At 39.6% G+C, this 13,652-nt stretch overlaps 2 protein-coding genes across 2 annotated transcripts in view; one reads left to right on the top strand and one right to left on the bottom strand.

Annotated features, from left to right (window-relative positions):
• The window catches only part of FBXL13 (F-box and leucine rich repeat protein 13), a 238,177-nt gene that overhangs the window by 96,498 nt on the left and 128,027 nt on the right, over window positions 1–13,652 (top strand). The gene's annotated exons all lie outside the window — the stretch shown is intronic.
• Window positions 1–13,652, bottom strand: part of LRRC17 (leucine rich repeat containing 17) — a 40,135-nt gene that overhangs the window by 4,755 nt on the left and 21,728 nt on the right. Inside the window, exons 2-3 of the mRNA XM_055420714.2 lie at window positions 12,178–13,083; window positions 2,023–2,178 (exon numbers count right to left, since the gene is read on the bottom strand). Of these exons, the coding sequence (XP_055276689.1) occupies window positions 2,023–2,178; window positions 12,178–12,949 (928 nt within the window). The 5' untranslated portion in view covers window positions 12,950–13,083. The remainder of the gene's footprint in view (window positions 1–2,022; window positions 2,179–12,177; window positions 13,084–13,652) is intronic.

Genomic DNA, 13,652 nt, shown 5'->3' with positions numbered 1-13,652 from the left:
TGATAACTCATAATGAAAAAGAAACTGAAAAAATACATATGTATTATTGTATCACTTTTCTGTACAAATGAAACTAACACAGTATTGTTAATCAACTATACTTCAATTTAAAGAGACCTAAACTGACACTTCACCAAAGACAAACAGATGGCTAACAGACACATGAAAATATGCTCAACATTGCTCATCATCAGAGAAATGCATATCAAAACCACAATATCACCTCACACCAGTCAGAATGGTCATCATCAAAAAGTCTTCAAACAACAAACGCTGGAGAGAGTACGGAGAAAAGGGAACCCTCTTGCACTGTTGGGAATGTAAATTGATACAGCCACTATGAAAGACAGTATGGAGAGTCCTTAAAAAACTAGGAATAAAACCACCATATGACCCAGCAATCATATACCCTGAGGAAACCAAAATTGAAAAAGATACATGTACCCCAGTGTTCACTGCAGCACTATTTACAATAGCTAGGACATGGAAACAACCTAGATGTCCATTGACAGATGAATGGATAAAGAAACTATGGCATATATATACAATGGAATATTACTTAGCCATAAAAGGCACCCGTTTGTGTCAGTTCTAATGAGGTGGATGAATCTAGAGCCTATTATACAGAGTGAAAATGTCAGAAAGAGACAGATAAATATCATATACTAACGCATATATGTGGAATCTAGAAAGATGGTACCAATTAATTTATTTTCAGGGCAGCAATGGAGGAATAGACATAGAGAACAGACTTAAAGACACAGGTGGGGTGGGAGGGGAGGGGAGGGTGAGATGTAAGGAAAGACTACATGGAAACTTATACTACCACATGTTAAATAGATAGCCAATGGGAATTTGCTGCATAACTCAGGGAACTCAAACAGGGGCTCTGTATCAACCTGGAGGGGTAGAATGGGGAGGGAGATGGGAGGGAGGTATAAGAGGGAGGGGACATATGTATACCTATGGCTGATTCATGTTGAAGTTTGACAGAAAACAATAAAATTCTGTAAAGCAATTATCCTTCAATTTAAAAAATAAATTAATTTAAAAAAAAGAAAAATAACAACAACAACAAAATAGTATTCCAAGGTGGCACTAGTGGTAAAGAACCCGCCTGCCAATGCAGGAGACATAAGAGACATGGGTTCTATCCCTGGGTCAGGAAGATCCCCTGGAGGAGGGCATGGCAATCCACTCCAGTATTCTTGCCTGGACAATTCCATGGACAGAGGAGCCTGGCAGGCTACGGTCCATAGGATCACAAAGAGTTGGACATGACTGAAGTGACTCAGGATAGCATACATGCATTAATACACATTTTTAAACAGTGGGCTTCTCAATTAGGAAGACACAAATATTATGTACATTACAAATCTGATCAACATTGCAATCATTCCCAGTTCTTTCTAAATTCAGTGTGTTAACTTACCATGTTCATTCTTGTCCAAGGCTTTGCTTAGCAAATGGAGAAGAGATTTGGAGGATGAAAAATAATTGATCTTGATCTAGGATTAGGTGAAAATCTATCTGGCTCTAAGTTGAGCACATTTTATCTTAATTTATGAGCATACTTAATTTTATGAACTTAATTTATTCTGCTTAGCAGAATGTTTCAAATTTACTGTTAAAGTCTTACTTTAAACAAGTTGGGACATAATGAATATCAAAGAGAATGCCAAATCTGAATTTCCTTTAAAAAAAAAAAATCACAACATGTGTAGCATATTATCAGCCACATACTCTTATTTTTAAAATATATTCTACAAAACACTTCTTTGGGCCAACTGAATAATTGACCAATTGAATAACTGTTGCTTAGTAATATTACATGCTATTACATACTTCATAAAGCAACAATTTGGCAAATATTTCTCTGAGTGCCAAGCAAGTTCTAATTTAAGCATCATATTAACCTAAATTCAAAGTTCTTTTTAGTTTTTCAAAAACTAAATTGTATTTACTATAAATGTTGCCAGAGAATACCTGTGGCCTGTTAAAAGGGTTATTTGTGGAACTTACCAGGATCTATGAATTGAATGCCATTGCTGCTGAGGTTTAATTTCTTTAACTCATGAACATCTTCAAACTCCTTGGGTCGAAGTTGGTTGATTTTATTGTGTGACAAGTCAAGTTTAACAATATCTGGAGGAATGTTGTTTGGAACTTTCTTCAACTCTAGAAAAAAAATCATGTTCAGGTTACCAAGTTCTCCTCTTGACCCCACTGACTATCACTCATGTGATAAAGAGTCAGCTCTTGAAAGGAAAAAGGATAATCCATCTAAATCCAAAGAATTTTGCTATGAACAAGCCTGAGAATATACTGAATTCCACCAAAGCCCAGCAACCTAAGTGCATCTCACTTAGAGGAGCAGATATCGCTCATTGCTGAAATGTTCTGAGAAACTTCCTAGAGATGGCAAGAAATCAAGAGAAGGACAACAGGCAGTGTGGGCCAGTTGGGCTCAAGACTAACCTTTGTTAGAATCACCTGGAAAGCTTTTTAAAAACAGAAAGCTGAAACAAAATAAAACCTACAAATCAAACCACTCCACGTGCGTCCCCTCTGATTCCCTTCCTACTCCTCTAAGAGCTTTGACTACTAATTACTGCCTCTCTGCAGCATCTTCATTTCATCCCTCTCAACAGATAAGCTCAGATTTCACCACCCTAAAAAAGAAGCAAAAACCCTTGAACTTGATGACCCTCAAGCTGTTATCTTATTTCTCCTTTCCTTGGATGCTAAAATTCGAGAAAGTATAGTCCTCCTCTGCTCCTCCTGCTTCCTGATCACCATTTACTCCCTGAATCCTTGTGACTCAGTTGTACTCACTCATCCCTAACTCTTCCCAAGGTACTGCAGTAACTGGACTCCTCAGGAACAGCAACAGCAATCATGATGCTACCACTACTAGTGCTACAAGAGACGCCTCTGAAGAAGAGTCCAGTTTCCATAGGTTAATAGGCAATTAAGTTTCACCTATCTTTCATATTTGTCTTTAAATTATGCTTTTATAAAACTATAAAGTGTGTTTATTTTATATTTTAGCATAATACTTGCCCTTTATTTTAATCTTTAGCAAAATATTCTGAAGAGGTTTTGCTCAATTCTAAGTATAGCAAGTGGAACCTCTGAAGAGAAACAAACCTGTTCGGACCAAAGAAACTAGAAGCAACAAGTAAAATACGCAGATTAGTTCATACCTGAGAAGTAGCATGACACAAAGACTTCTTGAATATGTAGAAATTCTTTGAACTAGGTACAGTAAAGTTGATGAAAGGTGGTATACATCTATCCATGATTCCTTTTTTGCTACAGAATAACTGAGTTGCTGATAATTTCTTCCAAATATTTTTTAAAACCCTCTGGTATATATGCAAAGATGGGCTCGATAAAGGACAGAAATGGTATGGACCTAACAGAAGCAGAAGATATTAAGAAGAGGTGGCAAGAATACACAGAAGAACTGTACAAAAAAAGATCTTCACAACCAAGATAATTACGATGGTCTGATCACTGAACTAGAGCCAGACATCTTGGAATGTGAAGTCAAGTGGGCCTTAGAAAGCATCACTATGAACAAACCTAGTGGACATGATGGAATTCCAGTTGAGCTATTTCCAAATCCTGAAAGATGAAGCTGTGAAAGTGCTGCGCTCAATATGCCAGCAAATTTGGAAAACTCAGCAAGTGGCCACAGGACTGGAAAAGGTCAGTTTTCATTCCAATCCCAAAGAAAGGCAATGCCAAAGAATGCTCAAACTACCGCACAATTGCACTCATCTCACACGCTAGTAAAGTCATGCTCAAAATTCTCCAAGCCAGGCTTCAGCAATACGTGAATTGTGAACTTCCAGATGTTCAAGCTGGTTTTAGAAAAGGCAGAGGAACCAGAGATCAATTTGCCAACATCCGCTGGATCATGGAGAAAGCAAGAGAGTTCCAGAAAAATATCTATTTCTGCTTTATTGACTGTGCCAAAGCCTTTGACTGTGTGGATCACAACAAACTGTGGAAAATTCTTCAAGAGATGGGGGTACCAGACCACCTGACCTGCCTCTTGAGAAACCTGTATGCAGGTCAGGAAGCAACAGTTAGAACTGGACATGGAACAACAGACTGGTTCCAAATAAGAAAAAGAGTACATCAAGGCTGCATATTGTCACCCTGCTTATTTAACTTATATGCAGAGTACATCATGAGGAACGCTGGGCTGGAAGAAGCACAAGCTGGAACCAAGGTTGCTGGGAGAAATCTCAATAACCTCAGATATGCAGATGACACCACCCTTATGGCAGAAAGTGAAGAGGAACTCAAAAGCCTCTTGATGAAAGTGAAAGAGGAGAGTGAAGAGGTTGGCTTGAAGCTCAACATTCAGAAAACAAAGATCATGGCATCTGGTCCCATCACTTCATGGGAAATAGATGGAAAAACTGTGGACACAGTGTCAGACTTTATTTTTTTGGGCTCCAAAATCACTGCAGATGCTGACTGCAGCCATGAAATTAAAAGACGCTTACTCCTTGGAAAGTTATGACCAACCTAGATAGCATATTAAAAAGTAGAGACATTACTTTGCCAATCAAGGTCTGTCTAGTCAAGGCTATGGTTTTTCCAGTGGTCATGTATGGATGTGAGAGTTGGACTGTGAAGAAAGCTGATCGCCAAAGAATTGATGCTTTTGAACTGTGGTGCTGGAGAAGACTCTTGAGAGTCCCTTGGACTGCAAGGAGATCCAACCAGTCCATTCTAAAGATCAGTCCTGGGTGTTCATTGGAAGGATTGATGCTAAAGCTGAAACTCCAATACTTTGGCCACCTCACGTGAAGAGTTGACTCACTGGCAAAGACTCTGATGCTGGGAGGGATTGGGGGCAGGAGGAGAAGGGGATGACAGAGAATGAGATGGCTGGATGGCATCACCGACTCTATGGACATGTGTTTGAGTGAACTCCGGGAGTTGGTGATGGACAGGGAGGCCTGGTGTGCTGTGATTCATGGGGTCGCAAAGAATTGGACATGACTGAGTGACTGAACTGAACTGGTATATATGATTTAACTAATAGTATGTTTACCTTCATAAAGATCCAGTCTTATTTCCTCCCTTCTTTTAACAGCTTAGAATCCATGGTCAATGGAATGGTTCCTTCTCTGGTATCCTTATTACTATTAAATTAGCTTTTTATTCTTGATGGGATCTTGGTATCTTAGTATCTCTGCATAAGAACTTTTCTAGGGGTCCTAACAAGTATTATGTGCAAGAATCCTATAAGCTAGTAAGTATATTTATCCGCATTTGACAGACAGAGGCACAACTTGTTCATAGTTACACATCTAGGATTTAAACACAGACATACTAGCCCCCAAACCTATGCTTCTAACTGCTATGCTCTGCTGGCTAGTCATGGTACCTTTCAGTCTCATTTATGCTGCCCATCTGCCTAGAATCCTCAAACTTGGCATGTGTAGGGTAAAGTGAGTGTTGGGCAGCAACAGGGGTGGAAACAATATATTGGGACGGCTATAAGACCTTTCTGGCTCTGTATTTAAAATGACATCTCTCTGCTCTCAAGCAGACAACAGTAATAATACCATTTCTGTGTTTTGTTTTTTTTCAATAGTAGATAGCAACATCAGACACAGTGTACATCTTACTGATTTTTTTTCATTTTTGTACCCTCCTAGCCATGAAAGCTTCATGAAGGAGGTTTAGAACAATGCCTAATATATCACAAATAAATAAGCCAGCTTCTAAAATGGCACCCAACAATCCCTCTACTGATATTCATGTTGTCGTGTAAATTCTTCTCCCTAATTATGGGCTGAACCTAGTGACTTGCTTCTAACAATAGAATGTAGCAAATACGATAGGATGTTACTTTCATAATTAGGTTATAAGTAACTGTGACGTCTGTCAGGCTAGCAGACTCTCTTTTGGTGGCTTTGATGAAGCAAGGTGCCATGCTGGAGAGGCTTACATGGCAAGTAATTAAGGGTGGCCTCTGGCTGACAGCCAGCAAGGAACTCAGGCCCTCAGTCCTTAAGGAACTGAATCCTGCCAAGCCATATGAGCTTGGAAGAAGATACTTTTCCAGCTGAGCCTTCAGATGAGACCACAGCCCAAGCCCTGGTCAATACCTTATTGCAGCCTCATGAGAGATCCTGAAGCAGTGGACTTAGCTAACCCATGTCTGGCTTCCTGACCTACAGAAACTGCGAGATAACAAAGTGTGTTATTTTAAGCTGCTAGGGTTTGTGGTAGTTTTTAGGCAGCAACAAAATTAGTTATCTAATAACACATGGGAAATAATGAGCTCGTTAAATATGTTGAGTTTCAGTTCAGTTGCTCAGTAGTGTCCGACTCTTTGTGACCCCATAGACTGCAGCAGGCCAGGCTTCCCTGTCCATCACCAACTCCCAAAGCTTGCTCAAACTCATGGCCACTGAGTTGGTGATGCCATTCAACCATCTCAGCCTCTGTCATCCCCTTCTCCTCCTGCCTTCAATCTTTCCCAGCATTAGGGTCTTTTCAAATGAGTCAGCTCTTTGCATCAGGTGGCCAAAGTACTGGAACTTCAACTTCAGCATCAGGCCTTCCAATGAATATTCAGGACTGATCTCTTTGAGGATGGACTGGTTCGATCTCCTTGCAGTCCAAGGGACTCTCAAAAGTCTTCTCCAATACCACAGTTCAAAATTATCAATTCTTTGGCGCTCAGCTTTCTTTATAGTCCAATTTTCACATCCATACATGACTACTGGAAAAACCATAGCTTTGACTAGATGGACCTTTTTTGGCAAAGTAATGTCTCTGCTTTTTAATATGCTGTCTAGGTTGGTCATAGCTTTTCTTCCAAGGAGCAAGGATCTTTTAATTTCATGGCTGCAGATACCATCTGCAGTGATTTTGAAGCCCAAAATGATTCAGCAATATTGAAAGTGTGAAAGTGAAAGTTAGTCGCTCAATCATGTCCTACTCTTTGCGACTCCATGGGCTGTAACCCGCCGGGCTTTTTGTCCATGGAATTCTCCAGGCAAGAACACTGGAGTAAGTTGCCATTGTCTTCTCCAGGGGAATCTTCCCACCCCAGGGATCGAACCTGGGTCTCCCGCATTGCAGACAGATTCTTTACCATCTTAGCCACCAGGGAAGCCATAAGAATATTGAGCCCTCTTATAGTAAAAGTGCTTTGAAAATTTGGATTGACTTTACTTCCATCCTCTGATAAGATCCTGTCTTGTCTGACCTAGAGCTGTGTCTGCCAACACATAGATATGTGAAAGATTTTAAGATCTGAACTTATTATAAGGTTGAAACACTGGGGTAATATCCTCCTTTCGGACCAGCGAGACCTTGACTGGAGAGCTGCATTCTCTCTTACATACTCCATGTAAACAAGGAGACGGAGACCCGAGGAAGAAGTGAAAACCGCAGAGAACACTTGAGGGCAGGCAGAAGAAATAATTTCTTGACATTTAGCATTTAGAATAATTATTGACGATGAATGGTTGTGGCATTTTCTCAGATTTTTAAAAGAGGAATGTTTTATTTCTAAATACCCAGGATCCCACCTCCCCTCTCTTCCCTCACGATGACCACATTGGTCTAAGCCACCATCACCTCTTGTCTGGATTATCCCAATATTGTCCTAAGTCCACGTGACTTTAAAACATAAATCAGATCTGTCATTTTACCAGATGGCAGAATCCTTTGTTTCTCATCTCAGTATGAATAAAAGCCCAAGTCCTCACCAAAACCCTACAAAGCCATTAAGGGCTGAGGTCTTCCTTGCCAGCAGAGTTAGTATCTTCTAGGCTCTGGAAAGGAGCTTATTTATCAGGATTTGATTGCTGAACCAACATCTGCTGGGTTGGGCATGAGAGTAAATGACAAGAGACCTTCCAAGCAACCACTGTAGAACAAGCTAAAGTAGGTTTACCGCAAATAAATGGGTAGAAAAAATGTTTATGAGAACACCCTGAAACCCAGATTAACCATTGTGGTAGACCTGTGGAAGAGGAATATGAATTGCAGAACCAACTTTGGCATTGTTACCAGCAGCTCTGGGTAAAAATAGGATCCACAAGTAATACCAGTAAAGGCAAAGCAAAGCCTCTACCAGTAGGCTTAGAACACTTGAAAAATCTTATTTGTTGTACTGATGAGTAAAAATAGTCCTTTGTTTTTAACTTTAAAATTAAATGACAATTGCAAATATTGATGTGAAATATGGTTGCTTTTGATAAAGATTATATGAATATAAATGTCCCGAGACCAGAAGTCAAATTTGGTCAATGCCCCCATTTCTAGACCAGGCACCACATGGTTATTTGCTGCTATCCAATAATTTTGGTAAACCCTCAATAAATACCAAATTTACTTGATTATCACCCCTGACAAGCATTGCCTCTCCCCTCACCAAACTTTGCTGATTTTGAGGAGGAAACTGGGATTTTTTTCCATGTAATTTCCCATTTAGTAGGCTATCTTGATTGTCAGCAATGTCAGAACTACTCTGAAGGTTTGGTAGTGGTAGGTAAAGAGACATAAATGACCTTGTCTATTGCCAATTAAATATTCCTAATTACTCTTCAAACTAATAGTGAAATTAACTTTGCAGGCAGCTGGGAGCAATTTTTGGTCATAATTCTCCCCAGCCCTAATCTTAGCAGGAAAATGAATCCTTAAAAATAGCAAATTATTCTGGTAAGTGTGAAGCTAAAAAGTTTTAAAACTTACTTTCACGTATTTTTGCCAAATCCATCCATCTCAATAAGGCATAAATATGCCTTTTAACTAATCTCACATTTATTCCCTTTGAAAGACTGTTTTGCTGGCAAAGTGCCTGCCTCCCAGTGAATAGAGCTATTATTTCTTTTTCTTGTTGTCAGATGTTTAAGGCAAAAATAGTGATCTTTGAGGTCTATGTGGTCAAACTGGTATGTATTAGGTACCCTATTCACACCATCTGACTCATCATCTGTCAGTTAGGGAAGGAATAACTCCCAAGGTAGGGGAATCTGTACTCATGTTGTGTGTGATTGCATGTTGATGTGTTGTATAGAGCCTAAGGAGACAGTCAATACTGGGAGGAAGCACCCAGAAGGCTTTTATAAAATCTTTTTCGTTAACAGGCATACCCCAAATCTTGAAGGTGATGGAATATGGTGAACTGTATGGTGAACAATGGCTTGGGAATTGCTTAGGGACTACCTACATGACCTTAAAGGGCACATTAGCTTCTCTACTCCTCAGCTTCTTTCTTCATAAAATGATAATGCTAGTATTTCTTTGAAGGTTGTGAGGAGTAAATGTGTGTGTGTGCTCAGTCACTTCAGTCATGTCTGATTCTTTGCGACTCCATGGACCATCACCCACCAGGCTCCTCTGTCCATGGGATTTTCCAGGCAAGAATACTGGAATGGGTTGCCATGCCCTCCTCTAGAGGATCTTCCCGACCCAGGGACAGAAACCAGGTCTCCTGCATTGCAGGTGGATTCTTTACTACTGAACCACTGGGGAATCTCCAAGGATTAAATGACAATGCTTAAAACTGTTATATCTTGGGCACACAGAGCATTTAGATGGCAGTTCACATTAATATGGGCTTCCCTGGCGGCTCAGATGGTAAAGAATCTGCCGGTAATGCAGAAGACCTGGGTTTGACCCCTGGTTTGGGAAGATCCCCTGGAGAAGGAAATGGCTACCCGCTACAGTATTCTTGCCTGGAGAATTCCATGGACAGAAGAGCCTGGTGGGCTACAGTTCATGGGGTTGTAAAGAGTCGGACATGACTGAGCGACTAACACTTCTTCTCATTAATATCACTGCTAGTTCCACTCTTGACTTCTTTAGGGCTTCCCTGGTGACTCAGATGGTAAAAAATCTGCCTGCAATATGGGAGACCTGGGTTCAGTCCCTGGGTTGGGAAGATCCCCTGGAGAAGGGAACAGCTTCCCACTCCAGTATTCTTGCCTGGAGAATTCCATGGACAGAGGAGCCTGGCAGGTTACGGTCCATGGGGCTGCAAAGAGTTGGACACAACTAAGCGACTTAAAAAAAAAAAAAAAAAAAGAGATCCTACATGGTGTCCAACATGTGGAGCACAAAAATATTACTATATTCTGGCAGAGAGTTAAGAGATGAACACTGCTAAACATTCATTCTTAGTAGCTAACATTTATTATCTATTTGTAGAATGGAATAAGGAAAATGACAATGGATAAAATTCAGATTGTCATACTTGAATTCTAGTCATGATTTTTAATTTCTATGTATTTTTATTTTTAAAAGTTGCTTAAATTACTGCTTTGTAAGAGCAAAAGAAGCAGCTCAATTATTGCCATCAATGTAAAGAACATGGCCCTGTGCCAGGCAGTACCAAAGGGAATTTAAAAGACAATATTCTTGACTTTAAACTTATGGGAATCAACAATATAATAAAAAATGAAAAGTAAATGATCAGCTGAATCAATACAGTGATATCAACCATAGTGAGAGAGATTTATATTGATGATATTAAAAGAAAAAACTACCCTTCATGTTATAATCTAAAAAGTACAGGTTCTGATTTACATAATTATTAATAAGTGGAAGTACTTAAGTTGTCCTTTAGTGTATGATGATATGTACTAACTGTGTGTGTCATGAAACTTTGCTTTCCAGTAAATAATATGTGTTTCTAAAGCAAGGATAATGCATTCATGGGGCATATCTGAAAGGTTGTGTTTAGACAACAATAACTTGAGGAAGGAAAGCAACAAAAATAAATTTGTATTTTTCTAAGTTGATTTTTGCCAAGAGACAAAAATATTATGGAAACAAAGACAAAGGCAGAAATAGACTCACTGGAGAGGGAATGGCCCAAGGGTAGAAAAACAGTAAAAAAGAAAGTTCTTTTCTACTATGTTATCTTTTCTTAAATTACAGTGTGGTCTAGTTGTAGAAATCTTCAATTTTGTTTTGATGGCATTTTTTCTCAGATAATTAATGAGTTTAACTCTATTTTCTCTGGTATTGCAAGTGCAAATGAACTTTAGCTTAAGGATAGAACCTCAGCAATATCAAGTAATTTTCTAACTCAAGTCTATGAATAGTAGCTTTGTAATAGTTTTTTTAAATATATAATTCAAGTTTTTAAGCACTACAAAGAAAATCCTAGTAAAACACGTTCTTTGGCGTGAAGCACCAAGTACTCACTGGAACAGTGTTAGGGAAATTCCACCCAATCTGGCTACAGAGAAACTATGTGTACTGACTTTCTTCGAATTCTTTAATGCTTCCCTTGTTCAGGAGCTTGTTTGAACATGATTAGATTAATTCTGGATGCCAGCAGGCTCAGGTGGACTTAGCTTTGCTGCTTACCTGTGAGAACACAAGCAAGTGTCTGAATATCCCTCAGCCTCTTTCTCCTTCTCCTCCCCTCTCAGATGGGGATATTACTACTACCTTGCTGGCAGCTGTGGACAGCATGTATGTGGAATACCTAGAGCATAGTAGGTTCTCAATTAATGAGCACTTTCTCTCAAACGTAGAGGATCCCATGATGGCATCTCTCAGCTTACAATGCTGTAATCGCTCTACTTTAGCATCAAAATTCACAGAGTGTCACAGTAAGCAAATCTTTTGGTGTCACATGGTCATGGTGAGATCTAACCAGGTGCCACCTTCCACACTCAGAGTGAGGGGGGCAAGCCTTGAGCATGACTTTGCTGATAAATCAACAAATTGACTTCTGTTTCTTCAACATTAACAGATTCCTGTCTATAATTTCTTTGAGACGTGCTGGAGTCTCTTGGTTCATCTTAACCTTTCCTTTCTGTTCTTAAAAAAAACACCTTACAGTAATTGGAAGGAATAATACCATGTTCTACACGACCCTAATTCAATGACATCTGGCTTTAATTTAATATTACAAATAAGTTATTAACCCATGCCAGAAATGAAAGAGACAATTAAACTGTTTGTTGTCCTAGGGTAGATTAACAGTGCTCAGGCCACACTTTGACAGTGTCTTCACTAATATGTCAAGAGCCTCACTAAAATCTCCCATGGTGGAAATGACACCAGAAATTCTAAGTCATGGGCGGGGGGCGGTGGTGGTGCAGGGATTCATAACATTCAAAAACCATTTTTAATCGTCCACAAAAGTGAAAAAGTAAGCAACTTACAAACCTTTTCTTCTGCAGTCCAGTGTCTGTATGGGAAATACGTAGTTGTGGCAAAGAGAAGAGTCCACCTCAGTCTTGATGACTGGGGGTTTTCCTGACAGTTGGGGTCTCGGATCCAACTGTTCATTTTCTTCTTCATTACATAACTGTTCAGATTTTATCTGCCTCAGTTTCTTATTCTTCAGTTCTTGTGGGCTTTCACACTTGGCATAGTTCCCCAAATTCCGATTCCTTGGAATCTGCAGCATTGAAATAAGCGTTTCCATCTCACAAGTACAATGCCAGGGGTTGTCATAAAGACGCAGGTAGCTCAGGAGAGGTGTATAAATGAACACTTCCTCTGTCAAGACTTTGATCTGGTTGTGCTGCAGTAAGAGAGTGGTGAGTTTATTTAAACCGAAGAAAGCCTCACTCTCAATTTTGGAGATCTCATTCTGTTGCAGATCCAAGCTTTTCAGCTTTTTAAACTTGGAAAACATGCTGTTCTTCAGTATGCGGATTTTGTTTCTTGCTAACAGCATGTGCAGCAAATCCTGAGGCCAGTCGGGCAGCACATAAACTAGTTTTCTTTCTTGACAATCTAAGTATTTTTCGTGAAGGTACGTGTACACTTCACAGGGGAGGCCTGGCGCATAGCGTTTGACCGGGTTGGAGATTTTCCGGCTCCCACCAGCCCGGCCATGGTTCACTCGGTTTCTTGCACCCCCAGGGCTTGCCTTGCGGAGCTCAGAGGCTTTACAAAAGAAAAGTAGGATTACGATGGTCACCACCCGCATCCTAACATCCAGCTGGTCCCAATTACTTGGTGCGACAGATGGAACAATGAAAGTATTCCTTTGAAATCCAAGTTTGGGTAATCTTAAATAAAGCAGTTCAGGAAGAATGAGACCCAGCTGAGGTACGGCAGTCCCTAGATTGCAAAAGGAAAAAAAATAGAGACCTTTGTGAACACTGCAACTGACGAATAAAATAAAATTTTCAAGTTTTTTTTTCTAAATTATGAAAGTATGATAACACATTTACAGGAGACTTGGAAAATACAAAGCAAAGTTACATATAGTTCCACTATATATTACAATTATTTTTAAGTAGGCAAATTAAGATTTTTTAGTTGGGGTTTCAATATCAAACTCTCAAAAATTAATAGAATAGACAGAAAAGTAGGAGGAAAGAGTAGACCTGAAAAATACTATGAACCAATTCAACATAATCAAGATTTATACAATTTTCACCCAACAGCAGGATACAAATTCTATTCACGTTCCCATAAACTCTAAACCAGGAGACACAGAACTCAAGTTATTTTTTATTTTAAGGCAAAGGCATTCCAATTATTATAATAAAGGTACATGTAGAAAGTAGTGTACAAAGCTCCACGCCCTCCTGCTTGCCTGGTTTCATGGCTAAATGTTTGGGCTCTGAATGTGAATCAAGGCCTAACTTGATTAACTTGATTACTTGCTTAAATGTGTGATCTCA

The sequence above is a fragment of the Moschus berezovskii genome, chromosome 3 (assembly GCF_049115385.1).
Source record: "Moschus berezovskii isolate FMDL1 chromosome 3, NW_MosBer_1.0, whole genome shotgun sequence".
Taxonomy (NCBI): domain Eukaryota; kingdom Metazoa; phylum Chordata; class Mammalia; order Artiodactyla; family Moschidae; genus Moschus; species Moschus berezovskii.
This window is presented reverse-complemented; position numbering and strand designations above follow the sequence as displayed.